This window comes from Nicotiana tomentosiformis, chromosome 7, assembly GCF_000390325.3.
Source record: "Nicotiana tomentosiformis chromosome 7, ASM39032v3, whole genome shotgun sequence".
In the NCBI taxonomy this organism is placed as follows: Eukaryota; Viridiplantae; Streptophyta; class Magnoliopsida; order Solanales; family Solanaceae; genus Nicotiana; species Nicotiana tomentosiformis.
The window spans coordinates 27,694,791-27,712,674 of NC_090818.1; the positions used below are offsets into that span (position 1 = coordinate 27,694,791).

The 17,884-nt window shown below is 36.9% G+C and overlaps 1 protein-coding gene across 1 annotated transcript; it reads right to left on the reverse strand.

The window, feature by feature from the left end:
* Window positions 1-9,486: 9,486 nt before the first annotated feature.
* On the reverse strand, window positions 9,487-16,160 carry LOC104106417 (bifunctional riboflavin kinase/FMN phosphatase-like). The gene is made up of 10 exons (XM_009614957.4): window positions 15,851-16,160; window positions 15,481-15,667; window positions 14,530-14,660; window positions 13,792-13,861; window positions 13,071-13,136; window positions 11,817-11,971; window positions 11,650-11,727; window positions 11,319-11,455; window positions 10,764-10,856; window positions 9,487-9,932 (listed from the first exon to the last, which is right to left on the reverse strand). Exons 1-10 carry the CDS (start codon window positions 15,936-15,938, stop codon window positions 9,813-9,815), a joined length of 1,125 nt encoding a protein of 374 aa, XP_009613252.1. The 5' UTR covers window positions 15,939-16,160; the 3' UTR covers window positions 9,487-9,812.
* Between the last annotated feature and the right edge of the window lie 1,724 nt (window positions 16,161-17,884).

The window sequence follows — 17,884 nt, forward strand, 5'->3', positions numbered from 1 at the left end:
TGAAAAGAAATATAAGACTGAAGATGCCGGGATGAAGAAATTCGTTGCCGCAAAATTTCTGGACTACAAAATGATAGATAGCAAGTCTGTTATTACTCAAGTCCAGGAATTGCAAGTGATTATTCATGATCTACTTGCTGAAGGTCTTGTAATCAACGAAGCATTTCAAGTAGCAGCAATGATTGAGAAGTTGCCTCCGTTGTGGAAGGACTTCAAAAATTATTTGAAACACAAACGAAAGGAAATGTCCCTTGAAGATCTCATTGTTCGGTTGAGAATCGAAGAGGACAATAAAGCTGCTGAAAGGAGAGGCCGTGGAAATTCAACAATAATGGGAGCAAATATTGTTGAAGCTAACAAAAAGAGGAAGAAGGCTTCTGGTCCGAAATACAACCCAAGCAAGAAGCGGTTCAGTGGAAACTGCTACAACTGTGGGAAAACCGGACACAAATCTACGGAGTGTCGTGCTCCGAAGAAAGACAAGAAAAGGGGTCAAGCAAACATGGTAGTAAACCATGATGATGTTGATAACTTGTGTGCCATGCTCTCTGAATGTAACTTGGTGGGAAATCCTAAACTGTGGTGGTTTGATTCAGGAGCCACTCGCCATGTTTGTGCAGTTAGAGAGGCTTTTGCTACCTATGCTCTTGCTGAACCCGGAGAGACAGTTTATATGGAAAATGCTTCAACAGCAAAAGTTGAAGGATATGGGAAGGTATTTCTAAAAATGACTTCTGGCAAGGTCATGACTTTGAACAATGTCCTTCATGTTCCCGAAATGAGAAAGAATTTAGTCTCTACTGGACTTCTTGTTAAGCACGGTTTTAAGTGCGTTTTTGTATCCAACAAGGTTGTAATTAGTAAGAATGGAATATTTGTGGGAAAAGGTTACCTCACCGAGGGCCTTTTCAATCTAAATGTAATGGTTGTTGAAAATAATAATAATATTTCAGCTTCTTCTTACTTACTTGAGTCAAATGATTTATGGCATGTACGTTTGGGTCATGTCAATTATAAAACCTTGCGGAAAATGATTAACTTGGAAGTACTGCCCAACTTTGAATGCGAAAAATCAAAATGTCAAATATGTGTGGAATCTAAGTATGTTAAACATCCTTATAAGTCAGTTGAAAGGAATTCAAATCCTTTAGACTTAATTCACACAGATATTTGTGACATGAAGTCAATACCATCTCGCGGTGGAAAGAAGTATTTCATAACTTTTATTGATGATGGTACTCGATATTGCTATGTTTACTTACTGAATAGTAAAGATGAAGCAATAGACGCATTCAGGCCAATACAAAAATGAAGTTAAAACGCAACTTAACAAGAAAGTAAAAATGATAAGAAGTGATAGGGGTGGTGAATATGAATCTCCTTTTGAAGAAATATGTTTAGAATATGGAATTATTCATCAAACAACAGCCCCTTACACGCCCCAATCTAATGGGATTGCGGAAAGAAAGAATCGCACATTAAAGGAGATGATGAATGCGTTGTTGATAAGTTCTGGTTTGCCACAGAACTTGTGGGGGAAGCCATTCTTACGGCTAATCGAATATTAAATCGAGTGCCCCATAGCAAAACACAATCCATTCCTTATGAACAATGGAAAGGAAGGAAGCCCAACTTGAATTATTTTAAAGTGTGGGGGTGTTTGGCAAAAGTGCAAGTTCCTAAACCCAAAAGGGTAAAGATAGGACCGAAAACCGTTGATTGTGTTTTCATAGGATATGCGACAAATAGTAAAGCATATCGATTTCTGGTTCATAAATCAGAAAATCCCGACATTCATAATAATACGGTTATAGAATCAGATAATGCTGAGTTTTTTGAAAATATATATCCGTATAAAAAGGAATGTGAGTCGTTTGGTGAAGGATCTAAACGACCTCGGGAAGAAACAAAAGAAAGTACATGTAATCAGGAGAATCCAAGACGTAGTAAACGTCAAAGAACGTCTACTTCATTTGGACCAGATTTTGTGACTTTCTTATTGGAGAATGAGCCTCAAACATTTAAAGAAGCTATGACTTCTTCGGAATCATTGTTTTGGAAAGAGGCAGTCAATAGTGAAATAGAATCCATATTGAACAACCATACATGGGAATTGATTGATCTTCCTCCTGGAAATAAACCTTTGGGTTCTAAATGGATTTTTAAGAGAAAAATCAAAGATGATGGCACTATTGATAAATTCAAGGCAAGGCTCGTAGTCAAAGGGTATAGACAACGAGAAGGTCTAGACTACTTTGATACATACTCTCCAGTTACAAGAATTACGTCCATACGGATGTTAGTAGCATTAGCTGCAGTGTATGGTCTTGAAATTCATCAAATGGATGTTAAGACGGCCTTCTTAAATGGAGAGTTGGAGGAAGAAATTTACATGGAACAACCTGAAGGGTTTGTGGTTCCAGGTAAAGAAAAGAAGGTATGTAGACTTGTTAAGTCTCTTTACGGACTAAAACAAGCACCCAAACAATGGCATGCGAAATTTGACCAAACAATGTTGTCAAATGGTTTTAAGATAAATGAATGTGATAAATGCGTGTACATTAAAAATGTTCCAAATCACATAGTCATTGTTTGCCTATATGTGGATGATATGTTGATAATGAGTAATGACATTGCCAACATAAATGCTACTAAGCGTATGCTCAATAGCAAGTTTGATATGAAAGACTTGGGAGTTGCTGATTTAATTCTGGGAATTAAGATCAATAAGACTCCTCAAGGTCTGGCATTGTCACAATCTCATTATATTAAGACAGTACTTGAAAAATTCAAGCACTTGGGCTTTAAAGTTGCAAAGACTCCAATTGACATGAATCTTGCATTAGCAAAGAACAAAGGCCAAAGCATATCACAATTGGATTATGCTCGTGTATTGGGATGCTTAATGTATATCATGAATTGTACACGACCAGACATAGCTTGTGCTATAAGTAAACTGAGTCGATATACGAGCAATCCAGGCCAATCTCATTGGATGGCAATGAAACGAGTTTTGGGATATTTAGAACATACCCAGAACTTTGAATTGCACTACAGTAATTTCCCTGCGGTGATTGAGGGATACTGTGATGCAAATTGGATCATCGGTTCAACTGATTCTAAGTCCACGAGTGGATATGTATTCACTATTGGTGGAGGAGCGGTATCTTGGAAGTCGTCCAAACAAACATGTATTGCCCGCTCTACAATGGAGGCTGAATTCATAGCCTTAGATAAAGCCGGTGAAGAAGCTGAATGGCTCCGGAATTTCTTGGAAGACATTCCATTTTGGCCCAAACCGTTGGCACCAATATGCATACATTGTGATAGTCAAGCGGCAATTGGAAGGGCTGGGAGCGTCATGTATAACGGTAAATCTCGTCATATACGACGAAGATATAAAACCGTTAGGCAATTACTCTCTAGAGGAATTATCACAATTGACTATGTAAAGTCAAGTGATAATGTGTCAGATCCACTTACAAAAGGCCTAACTAGAGAGGTAGTTGAGAAATCATCAAGGGGAATGGGGCTATGGCCGAGAACAAGTCATTGTGGCGGTAACTCTACCTAGAAGACTGGAGATCCCAAGATCTAGGTTCAAAGAGATCAAACAAAGTCATTAATGACGGTTCAACATTGTCAAATAAAATTTTAGTCCATTCTCGTGATGAGACAATGTTCAGTACCAAGGATAAAGCATTAAGGCTTTTTAATGATTTCTAAATTTGATACGGGGTATATCAAATAGTGTATCTACAGGATGACACGTTTAGGAATCACCTATTTAAGTGTGAAGTGTGAGCCGCTTCAAGGAGAACTTTGTAAGGCCAGTTCTCTACGCACTTATGAAACCAGGCGGTGTTCATGGCTGAAACGAACACAACAATGAGAACCAAAGACGGTTAAGGGTTGATTGTGTGACTTATGGTTGTCTAGGTATACACCAAAGATTGACGGTTCAAAGATATCAAATCTACCGATTGACCGAGTATATCCGACATAAGTTTACTACGGAAAGTTCAAAGGGAAACCTACTTATCCAGATGCAATTAATCCTTGCTTGTAAATCACACAGTTTTTTCATGCATACTTCCGTGATATAGCCATTCCCCATTCATGTGGGGGATTGTTGAGGTTTTATTTTTAAGATGTAATATTCTTAAAATGAGGGTGAATGGGAAATGGAGGGAAAATGAAATTTTGAGTAAAATTTTAAGTTTCCCCCTCTTAACAATGAGACATTGTCCCATATTGGAAGTGGAAGACATTTTTGGTGGGTATATATATAATTGCTCTTCTTGTAGCTCTTAAAGAGTTAAGAAGAAAGCAAGCCTCGCGCCGTCGTCGTCGTCGCTCGCTCCGGCTACGGCTTCGGCTTCGGCTTCGGCTTCGGATTTGGATTTGGATTTGGTCAAATGATCGATTGATTGATTAATTTTTTGGACCAAATTTATTTGTTAATAGTAAATATTAACGTAAGATTATCCGTATTTGTAAACGGATATTTTCCAATCCGTGTATTGACCATTTGGTAGCCGCCTAATGCTCTTCCCACCATGAAATGCTTGCTCCACAAACATGAAGTGCTTGCTCCACAAACATGTAATGCTTGCTCCACCATGAAGGGTGGACGTTTGGTCTTGCACTCCTTCTTGGCTGCTATATATATGAGCAGCAAATGTTGAAGAAAGATACTCAACTCAACATACAATTCGCTCAACAAATTGGCTATACATTGCACTCCTTCCTCTCAGAACTTCCATACGTTTTTCTGAGTATATACTCCTTCGTTCTGCATTGTTTTTTAACTTCAAACAAAGCAACTGTAAGTGTGATTTGCTACCGAACTTTGTGTTCGCCGAAATACTGGGGTTTGAAGTACCGCTACACCAGTGTGTTATTCGTTCTATCCTGGGAGGAAATAATCCATTACCTTGGGTACTAGGAGGGGATTAAATTCCTTAAGGAAACACTGTGAATTCAGTGGGCTCAAATTTATTATTATTGTTTCATTACGTTAACTTATATTTTGCAGAATTAATATTTACAAATACAACAATATTGACCGGGAATAACAGTTCTTGTAACTGGAGAGTATGTATCAAAGTAGTCTAGACCTTCTCGTTGTCTATACCCTTTGACTACGAGCCTTGCCTTGAATTTATCAATAGTGCCATCATCTTTGATTTTTCTCTTAAAAATCCATTTAGAACCCAAAGGTTTATTTCCAGGAGGAAGATCAACCAATTCCCATGTATGGTTGTTCAATATGGATTCTATTTCACTATTGACTGCCTCTTTCCAAAACAATAATTCCGAAGAAGTCATAGCTTCTTTAAATGTTTGAGGCTCATTCTCCAATAAGAAAGTCACAAAATCTGGTCCAAATGAAGTAGACGTTCTTTGACGTTTACTACGTCTTGGATTCTCCTGATTACATGTACTTTCTTTTGTTTCTTCCCGAGGTCGTTTAGATCCTTCACCAAACGACTCACATTCCTTTTTATACGGATATATATTTTCAAAAAACTCAGCATTATCTGATTCTATAACCGTATTATTATGAATGTCGGGATTTTCTGATTTATGAACCAGAAATCGATATGCTTTACTATTTGTCGCATATCCTATGAAAACACAATCAACGGTTTTCGGTCCTATCTTTACCCTTTTGGGTTTAGGAACTTGCACTTTTGCCAAACACCCCCACACTTTAAAATAATTCAAGTTGGGCTTCCTTCCTTTCCATTGTTCATAAGGAATGGATTGTGTTTTGCTATGGGGCACTCGATTTAATATTCGATTAGCCGTAAGAATGGCTTCCCCCACAAGTTCTGTGGCAAACCAGAACTTATCAACAACGCATTCATCATCTCCTTTAATGTGCGATTCTTTCTTTCCGCAATCCCATTAGATTGGGGCGTGTAAGGGGCTGTTGTTTGATGAATAATTCCATATTCTAAACATATTTCTTCAAAAGGAGATTCATATTCACCACCCCTATCACTTCTTATCATTTTTACTTTCTTGTTAAGTTGTGTTTCAACTTCATTTTTGTATTGCCTGAATGCGTCTATTGCTTCATCTTTACTATTCAGTAAGTAAACATAGCAATATCGAGTACCATCGTCAATAAAAGTTATGAAATACTTCTTTCCACCGCGAGATGGTATTGACTTCATGTCACAAATATCTGTGTGAATTAAGTCTAAAGGATTTGAATTCCTTTCAACTGACTTATAAGGATGTTTAACATACTTAGATTCCACACATATTTGACATTTTGATTTTTCGCATTCAAAGTTGGGCAGTACTTCCAAGTTAATCATTTTCCGCAAGGTTTTATAATTGACATGACCCAAACGTACATGCCATAAATCATTTGACTCAAGTAAGTAAGAAGAAGCTGAAATATTATTATTATTTTCAACAACCATTACATTTAGATTGAAAAGGCCCTCGGTGAGGTAACCTTTTCCCACAAATATTCCATTCTTACTAATTACAACCTTGTTGGATACAAAAACGCACTTAAAACCGTGCTTAACAAGAAGTCCAGTAGAGACTAAATTCTTTCTCATTTCGGGAACATGAAGGACATTGTTCAAAGTCATGACCTTGCCAGAAGTCATTTTTAGAAATACCTTCCCATATTCTTCAACTTTTGCTGTTGAAGCATTTCCCATATAAACTGTCTCTCCGGGTTCAGCAAGAGCATAGGTAGCAAAAGCCTCTCTAACTGCACAAACATGGCGAGTGGCTCCTGAATCAAACCATCACAGTTTAGGATTTCCCACCAAGTTACATTCAGAGAGCATGGCACACAAGTTATCAACATCATCATGGTTTACTACCATGTTTGCTTGACCCCTTTTCTTGTCTTTCTTCGGAGCACGACACTCCGTAGATTTGTGTCCGGTTTTTTCACAGTTGTAGCAGTTTCCACTGAACCGCTTCTTGCTTGGGTTGTATTTCGGACCAGAAGCCTTCTTCCTCTTTTTGTTAGCTTCAACAATATTTGCTCCCATTATTGTTGAATTTCCACGGCCTCTCCTTTCAGCAGCTTTATTGTCCTCTTCGATTCTCAACCGAACAATGAGATCTTCAAGGGACATTTCCTTTCGTTTGTGTTTCAAATAATTTTTGAAGTCCTTCCACAACGGAGGCAACTTCTCAATCATTGCTGCTACTTGGAATGCTTCGTTGATTACAAGACCTTCAGCAAGTAGATCATGAATAATCACTTGCAATTCCTGGACTTGAGTAATAACAGACTTGCTATCTATCATTTTGTAGTCCAGAAATTTTGCGACAACGAATTTCTTCATCCCGGCATCTTCAGTCTTATATTTCTTTTCAAGCGCATTCCACAATTCTTTGGATGTCTCCATGCTACTGTATACATTATACAGATTATCATCCAGTCCGCTAAGAATATAATTCTTGCATAAAAAATCAGAATGCTTCCACGCTTCAATCACGAGAAAGCGTTCATTATCTGGAGTTTTATCCGGCAGATCAGGAACATCTTCCTTGATGAACTTCTGTAGACATAACGTAGTTAAGTAGAAGAACATCTTCTGCTGCCAGCGTTTGAAATCAATCCCGGAAAATTTTTCGGGTTTTTCTGCCGGTGCCAACGCCGGTGTTCGGCTTGTCGTTGCGTTGGCAGTCGCCATCGGAACAGCTTGGTTTTCGTTTTCAGTCATCATCTTTTTCAGAAAAGAATGACACAAACAAACGTTTAATACACGTTTTCAAACTGGAGTAAAAATCACGTAGATTTTAATATCCAACAAAACGCCACGAAGGCTTAACTCTCCAAAACGGGAGTACACAAACCACAAAGGTTTTAGTTTGCAGAATAATAAGAATAACACAAGTACAGAAATAAATATTAAATTCCTTAAGATTGTTATTCCCGGTCAATATTGCTGTATTTGTAAATATTAATTCTGCAAAATATAAGTTAACGTAATGAAACAATAATAATAAATTCGAGCCCACTGAATTCACAGTGTTTCCTTAAGGAATTTAATCCCCTCCTAGTACCCAAGGTAATGGATTATTTCCTCCCAGGATAGAACGAATAACACACTGGTGTAGCGGTACTTCAAACCCCAGTGTTTCGGCGAACACAAAGTTCGGTAGCAAATCACACTTACAGTTGCTTTGTTTGAAGTTAAAAAACAATGCAGAACGAAGGAGTATATACTCAGAAAAACGTATGGAAGTTCTGAGAGGAAGGAGTGCAATGTATAGCCAATTTGTTGAGCGAATTGTATGTTGAGTTGAGTATCTTTCTTCAACATTTGCTGCTCATATATATAGCAGCCAAGAAGGAGTGCAAGACCAAACGTCCACCCTTCATGGTGGAGCAAGCATTACATGTTTGTGGAGCAAGCACTTCATGTTTGTGGAGCAAGCACTTCATGGTGGGAAGAGCATTAGGCGGCTGCCAAATGGTCAATACACAGATTGGAAAATATCCGTTACAAATGCGGATAATCTTACGTTAATATTTACTATTAACAAATAAATTTGGTCCAAAAAATTAATCAATCAATCATTTGACCAAACCCAAACCCAAAGCCGAAGCCGGACGACGACTACGGCGCAAGGCTTGCTTTCTTCTTAACTCTTTAAGAGCTACAAGAAGAGCAATTATATATATACCCACCAAAAATGTCTTCCACTTCCAATATGGGACAATGTCTCATTGTTAAGAGGGGAAACTTAAAATTTTACTCAAAATTTTATTTTCCCTCCATTTCCCATTCACCCTCATTTTAAGAATATTACATTTTAAAAATAAAACCTCAACATATATATTAACGTACTTGTTGAAAGATGATCGTTGGTTACAGTACTCTCTCAACTCTGCCCTCAGATTCCGTTTAACTAATTGTACGATATATCAAGTTGATGCTTAATTTCGACAATGATGCATATATATGGGTGGTGGGTTGGCAAATTAAAATCACTGGTAAGATTGGAACTAAGCTGTATATTAATGTATACTTTGAAAACTTTGGGGTAGAATGTGTTTATTCTATAACTGACTTGAGAGTTCATCAAGATTGGATTGATGGTAGGTGGATTTCTTGAAAACGGAGTCTGCAAAGGGTGTTTGAAGACTACTTTCTTGAAAAAGCCAACAACCTTTTTTACGACTTTTGCACTAATGATATATTAATTAATCAGGCTTGAATTTTGTTTTATATAGCTTATACAGGTTTTTGAGTTGCTTTTATGTAATACTACTAGAATAGAATGTGACGTTTGTGCTACTTGTGAATCTCTTTGTTCTATGTTTTTGTTGGTAAGGAGGAACCGTAGCCGTTACAGCTTCTGTCTTTCGGGTGAGAACTTTATGGTGAGCACTCTATGCGCATTGGGTAAACCCCTTGTGCAATAGTCTTCAAACCCCTAAAGCACTGAATTCACCTGGGAACATAGAGTAAGAGGGAAAGCTGCAAAGACTGAAGTAAACACAACTTGATTATTTTCAATTCATTGGCAAAGCACTAATAGTAACTATGAAATACATCAATGGGACTATATTAAGTTTACAGAAGTATTTGTAGGCAGGCCACTGCCACTCTTCCATTACCTTCCTTAGAGAGTAAGCGCGCGAGAAACCAGAAGCATAATTTAAGTTCTAATTTTCAATATTATTTCTTATTCTTTTCGCCCTGATCCCAGGGAAGACATATTTCCTCCTTCAGGATAACAGATGTAACTACTCGCGGTTCTAATGCAGATCAGATACATGTCCTTATTAATTTTCCATAAAGGTTGCAGTCATCTTATAAAGCAACTTCAGAAAATAGGGACTGGAATGCACCAAGGGAAAATTCAGACCGATTCAAGGCAGCATTGGCAATTGATTTGTCTTCCTCAAGTATTTCAATTTTGTCTGATTTCCCCTGTACGAATGATGCATTGGAAAATGCTAAAATTAATACAGATGAGAAATTTAAGCAAAGCTAGAGTAGAATGAGTGCTTTAAAATGTGAACAATGGACATAGCTATATGGTATTAAGCATCAGCAAATCAACATCTATGTAAAACTTGGAAAAGGGTAGAAAGAACTAAATATATTGTTTTCATTAAAACTAAAAGAGAAGGAAAACAGGGGATGTATCTCCTTAAGCCTACCACATGATCCTATACAAATTTGGAAAAGATTTCAGTTGCTGTAATGGGAAAAGTATGTTTTGGCTACAATATTACAGCAGCAAGAGAGTGCTTTTCTACTGTAATCATGTGGAATATCTGTGCCATAAACTTGCAAATGGACTCAGTTACAGTAACATTAATTTTCGGGTCTGACTAAGCAACTAAAGCAAGTATGAGATGCAGGCATACAAATCACTAGAGTTGCGAGATCTAGCCTCATAAAGAGAAATAAAAATAAAAGTGGGATAAAGGGATCTAATGGAAGTTCAAGAGGTGGTTCAGTTCAAAAGGTATCTAAACAGAAATATATTTGGAGTGTGTGTAACACAGTGGGTTTTGGGTTTTCAGTTTTGAATGGTGAGTCTCTTGAGGACTTTGCGATAAAACAGCCTGTTTCAATGATATATTTTTCTCTTCTTGAGCAGCGATTTTCCTGTTAGTTGATAAGGGTTTTCCCCGTAAATCTAGTTATTCATTCTTTTTTAGTATGGTTATCGACTTATTATCATCCTGGTGGGTAATTCTTAGGTCCTAAGATAAGTCACTGTCAAAGTAATTTAACAACTTTCTTTCTCACCTCATCGCGTGATCCTCTGATGTAGCCTACAATCACAACTTCCATTTTGCAATCCTGGATCTGCTCATCACTTGAATCTACTATACAAGCTTGCTGAAATGGAGTAGAAAATCAACATGGTTATCTTTAAACTAGGAAAACATATAAGAATGAGAAATTTGAAGTAAGCACCCGACAAAAGATAAGAGGAAAGAAAAGCTAATGTACATCAAGTAGGAATTAGGGCCTATTGCAAACAGACACATTTTAATTTACAAGCAACAACATGCATGAAGAAATTAAAATCGGCTTAAAAAACCAGTTAACTTTTTATCATTGCTTAAAACGAATGCATATCCAAAATTTTGCTACACTATTTGATGCTTAGTCAGTAGCATGTCAAACTATAGATTACAGACATATTGAGTACCACCCAATAGACACTCATAAATGTTGTATGCATAAACAAAGTATTCTGCAATATCCTTAACTGAAGACAAATAAGCAACCCAAATAGAAAGAGTTCCACGAGCATTCAGCAGTGTCAAGTGTTGAAGCATTGAGTAGTTTACTCACCATCTTTCTCTTAGAACTGCAGCAGCCATGTCCCCAACCACTGCCAAGAACAATCTTTATGAACTTGTAAGCCTCCGGTTTTGCCCAGCCAAAATAAAGTCCAAACACTTGATCGGGTAGAGCAGACGGCCCATCATCTGGATATGATCTTTAGTCAGAATTTTTCACTGATAGCAAGAGGAAGCTCTAATAACAAGAAATAAAGATATGATTGTAGAAGTATGCCAACTTTTTTATATAAAAAAAATACTGTAGGAGTACGGCAAGAACTTTGAGAGCTAATATCAAAAATAAGGAGTCAGGGAGGGAGGGCATGTGGCTTTTCTAAGACCTGTAAAATCATGGAGGAGGCCGTTTCTGTACAGACCCCTGAAAAAAACAGGTTCAACCAGCAACGCATTACCAACCCCTGCAATCATTAAATGATAAAAGTTGCATCATGCAAGCAGGACATGCAGGACAAGAGCATATAGTAGACATAATGGAAAAGAAACATACAGTCTTCAAATGGTGGGAGACCCCATAGTTCCGGCTTTAACTCTAGGAGCGAACGAAGCACAGAATCAGCTATCGGATATTGATCAAATTCAGAATGGAAAGATGGCACAGCTACCACCTTCATTCTAGCAGCTTTGCCTGCCTTGACGCCAATGCTGTCAAAATTATTGGAGAAGGAACTACTGTCATATCAATTTTCAGTTAATAATAAATGTTCAGTGGGGTGTGCATTAACTGCACAACCGTGTTCCTAGTATGTTGAATCATGAATGATCAGTTCATGGAAGAGAATGAAAATAAGGAGCAAGTCAATTTAAAGAAATGCAGGATTATTTTGATGCCCTGCTCTAATCTAGCAGAATATATAATCGCTGAGAAAATAGTTGACAGAAATGCAAGTAACCTGAAGCACTTCACATGCATTAGTGTGTTCCACAACACAATTTATCTTTTTATGAACAACTTAGTAAAAGCGGTCAGCACTGATAGTATACAACACGCTCACATCTCGTGTGAATCATTTTTTTTGGTAATTAAACATATTTTTTTGTATCATTTTTAAGTTGCTTCTTATTAGCAAAAAGGGTATCTAAGAATAGAACACCAGTTTTTTATGCAACAACTAGCATCCATCAGAAATTCAAAATTAGTAGCTTTACATTGTGCAGGAATTACAACTTGCATGTGTATTGAGTACATATATGCATCATCGACTTATTTCAGTCTCGTCCAAAAATGATCAAAACCAAGTAAATTTTTATGGTTACGGCCTCTATGTGCTAAAATAAAGAAAAGACTCCTACTCACCACAGTTTTCAACTAATGTTTCTTTTGGAGTTAAAATAAATAAACATGGTCCATGAACCAGGGAGGGGAAACTTCTAAACTAGTGCCGGGTTTCAAGAGCCGAATTTTTGCAAACTTAATCTGAAATTCAGTTCTCAGTCCCACATAAAAATTGTTAGATGAAATGACTTGCTCGTGATATGACATATGTTAGACTCAAAGCTTCAAGAATATGTGTTCAGCTAGTCAAGTTAGCTATTAGCAGGGACAAAAGAAGATGAACAGAAACTTGAGGTACATGTTACTGTATGTGACGACATAAGTTTGATGCTTGAGAATAGAAATACAAGCACTAACATGAAAGGTGGATGATTTCTATCACTCACTAGCACACAGCATAGGTATGCAAAAATTGTCCAACTGAAACAATGCTAAGTAGAAATGAGAAATGATGATAAGGCTACTTACACAGAATCCTCTATCACTAGGCAGTGAGCTGCATCTGCACCCATTTGCTTTGCAGCTTCCAGAAATCTAAAATCAATTAAAGAATTCACAGGAAATCAAAAGGCAAAAATATTATCACCTGTGACACCAATTATCAGCCAATGGAAAAGAAGTTCAGGTCTGTCATTGATTTATGCAAATTTTGCACAAATCCAGATTTATTCAACAGGCAAATTGTTATTGGATCTACTAGACTTATTTTAAAACGGAATGCAACATGTCAGTCCTGTTACCAAAATACACCAAACAGAATTTTTTTGAATAAGTATATTATTTTATTACAAAAATTCATCCACAGGATGCAAGTCGTTTATCTTAGAATGTGTATTGGCCCAAAGAAGACATATCCTTTTCCAAGTGATGGAAAGAACTAATGAAATAGTTACATTTGCTTACGTATTTTGTCTTTTTGGTCAAAACATGAATATCTAAATAGTAGAGACCAAACAATAAATCTCCTTAACCTTATGAGCTGCTAAAAGAATAGTACAATGAGCAGTTTGTACATGCTTTTTGTGACCAAGCACCTTCTTGGTGCTGTAGCTATCAATCAAATATCCTTAGCAAAAAATGCAATAACACAAAATTCAAGAGGAAAGAGAATATAGAAGTATGTCATATCTTATGCAGAGCAGTAATAGAACAGTTCAAAGTATCACACACTGTAGAAAGCCTAACTTACATGTCTGGAGAAGGCTTCCCTGATTTAACCTGGTCACTTCCAAGAATTACGGAAAAGCATTCTTTCCATCCTAGGGAAATGAAAAAAAGGATTATGGTAGATTAATATACACACCTTCACAAGGAAATAACTGAAAGAAAGTTGATGTGATGACCACGATTGGAAGGTCATAAAGGGTGACCTCATTTTGGAAGAGAAGGAAATAATTTATACAAGAATAATAATAACAAGATGATTGGACAAAAAATACTTTACAGGTCTTCCAAGCCTTTAGAGGGATTCATATTCTTTTACAACAAAACTTGATTTCAGGCGTATCGTTGAGAAATTCAGTTGAGTTATCAGGGCATACAAACAACTTGGGCAAAGATGATAGCAGTAAGCAATCCGTTATGTACACCAATAATCCAACTTTCAATATTAAATATTCGTTTAATGCTTCCTCACATCAACTCAAACAAAATCAAAAGGTAGAACTGAAGGCAGAGAACAAAAGGGATGAAAATGTTACAAAGAAGCCACATATGTGACAACAGAGAGCAGCATCCGATGAAGTGCCAAACAATGTAACAGCTGGCAGAAAGAAATTCCTCATTCCTAAGGAACTGTCTTAAGGACTATTTACTTCAAAATAACAACACCAACTGATGAAACAAGAAAATAAAAAATAATGCGCGAAGGAGCATAATGAATATAAAATACGTTTTACACTAATTTCTTTATGATTTATAGCACAACCTTCTTGGAGAGCGACTTTCCCATCTATGTTTTTTCTTTTGGAATTGGAAGCAAGGGCAAAGGGAACTCCGTGCTTATGGAGATGTCTTATAAGGCGATTAGCACCAGGAAGTGCTTTGGCTTGCAACCACCTACAACGAATCAGGAAAAGAAAAACCTACACGTGAATACGCTGTTGCACATTTGTGAAATCATTGAATATCTTAAACATGACAGTGCAGGGAAACTGATATAAGTTAACTTGTCACACTCTGATGGTGTGCATAACGATTGACAAATAGGCAGTCAACTAGTGCAGAGTGTTTTACTAGATTCTGTTAGTTATACAGAAGAGAGCACTGATATTGTGAGACTAGCCAAAAATATTAACTACCATGGCAACAAGTATTTCAACTTCAGCATATCATCAACTAGAATTGGAGACATTATCACAGAACATATTAGCTTGAAGACAATAAGAATACAACTTTTTAACGCAGCTTACGAAAAAGAGAAGATGCTTCTGGCTCTTGAAGTAACAGGAAATGACTTGTATCCAATACATAATAGCAATAGGACAAAGTAAAGATTAACAATCCCGTTATTTATCCAATATGACGTACAATGAAATGCCAAAATATGATGAATGTTTGTAAGATGATGACATCAACCAACAAAGGCAGAACCAAGATTTGAACTTTATGGGTTCGAGTTCGGAATTCCACAACAACCTATTTGATTTACTGGATTCAATATCTATTTTTAACACTAATTTAGTGGATTTTTTAACACATATATAGAGTTTGAACCAAAGTTACTGGGTTTGGACAAACCCATAACTACTGTACTAGGTCCGCACATGTCAACCAACTATGCTTTACAGTTTACAAGTGAGTGTCGATATGTATGTATGTGTGTTTGTATATCCAAAATAAAAAGAATCAGCTAAAATAGTGAAAAGAAAGAACTTACTTGTCATGATAAAAGGGCATGATTGCTTCGATATACTGATCGGGCGTGAGCGGGAGGTCATAATCATTAACAATGCCAATAGCGTACTCTTTCTGGGCCATGCCCAATCTTTTCTTCTCCTTCTCCTTATCTGGCACCTTCCCATATCCAGCCAAAAATTCCTTCAAAATTTCCTTTGTCAAGTGCTCTAAAACACACACAGAGACATCTAGGATTTAGTATCAATGGGTACAGAGTGAGTGCAGTTTATTACTTATTTATGTATATACTAGTCCGAGTCAAAAGCAGGATTAGATTAGATCCCAACAAACAATAATACTAATGCTGCAAACCAAAAAGAAAAAAAGTAAAGGGAGTGGGAAAAGAGGACCTGTGCTTATAAGGGTGCCGTCCAGATCAAAAATGACGGCTAAAATATGGGCCTGTACATTGTTGTTTGCAGAATGAAGATCGCCCATTCTTGTGTTAGGAATTAATGAGCAGAGAAAGCTGAGGAGATGAGGTATTTAAAGAAACATTTAACGAAAGGATCGATACCCATTTGCGTTTGGGTAAGATGCTACTTAGCGTAAAGAAATGTGTGTTAAAATAAAGTGTGTGCGGAGAGGAGAGCCTTCCCGCCTTCCATTCGAGGGAGAAAGTAAGTATTCGGTATTCCAATTTCCAATAATGGAATGTCCAGTAGACCACCAAATAGATTTATTCCGCGGTATATCCTAAAATTCCAAGTCCTCCTTTAGAAAATATCTACTTAGTGTCTCCTCTCACGAAAATTACACATCACCTACTATAACACAACCGTCATGTTTCTTAAGAAAATACAACCACCCCTCATTTAAAGTATATGATATTATTGACTGGACACTGTGTTTGAGATATTCATTCGGCTTTATACATTACTCCATATTAATTGTGGTGGATTAAAATACCAAGTTTAGTTTAAGAAGTTAATTTGGTTACACTTTAAGGATATATGAATTTTGAATTTTCTTTTCTCAAGTTATGAAAGATGTATAAAACATATAATGAGGATGAAAAGAATAGTGTTTTAAAGAAGTAACAAACGAAATATACGACTAATGTGAAATTTCTCCAACAAGATAGGAGAACAAATTGTTGCTTATCAAGTGTGGAGGGACAATTTTGAGTTGCAGGGACTTAGGATCAATAAAATCAGCCATTAGCCAAATTGCCCTGTTATAAAACGGCGAGACCCGGATGCATACAAGATGCTTACGCTTGTAATCACGTTATAATACTCCTAGATCGATAGTAACTTTTTTTGGTAAAACCTGTAAAGAATTTACCATAAAGCCATAAACAAACAAACATAAGTATTTACAAACTGAGAGCATCCAACCCCATAGCCACCTTCTAGGAAGAGTGCTTTAGCCATTGAACCTCTGCAGATTCTTTAGATCCACTTTTCTTGCTTTCTTCATTGAAACATTCAAAAATAGATAGAATCTTAGCTCACATGTGCCTGCTTCTTGAACGGATAATTCGTAGTTGTTTATTGGAACTACAAGATGCCTAACCCAAAAGGGAGTTATAGTTTTAAGATGTCCCTAGAAGCGACAGAAACTAAGAAATATAAACTAGAAAATAGAGCAACAATGGATAATATGGATTCGGATAGTTCACTATTGTAACTGCAGAATACAAGCTAAAGTCTGTGCATAGACTTGGAAGACAGACTAAAGTCATGCTATATACTGGTGAGTTAGAACAAGATTCGCCAGTTGAGCTTTATTTGAAAAAAAGTTGCAATGTCAAAATAAAGTCTTTGTTTCCTGGTGTTAAATCAGCAACTTGTTAAGACAAGTAACGTGTTTAACGTCACACAAACATTCTTGTTTTCAGCAGCAATAATTGTACCTCGATACTTGGTCAAATATAAACAACTCAGATGGCAATTCACAGAGACAAATGACAGGACTTCACATGTATACGTAACTGTTCCTCATTGAAAACAAGCCGAGTTCAGACAAAAATAGTAGTTCCTCAAACGCTAATCCATCTAGAATCTATTACTTTTGGCCAGATAAAAGGAGGTTACAGAGTCGGCGTAACCAATCAACCTCCATAAAGATGTAGAGAACAAGGAAAGTTGCAATGATCTTTCCAGGAAAGAACTTAACAAGCACAACGCCTTGGAAAAATCATTAGTTATCAAGAGCGGCTTAGACAAGTCATTCATTATGAATCAATCTAACCCACCAATTTTGCCTAAACATTTTGGCCAATGCCCCTGCTCCGTAAGCAAGAATATCGAGCAAGCCTTTTAGAGGCAACTAATTCTAGATATTCTAATTCTTCCAATCCCTTATCTTGGATTTGAAATGCATAAGATCTATCTAAAGATAATACTCATGCTCCCAGCGAATAAATTCTACAACAGTCA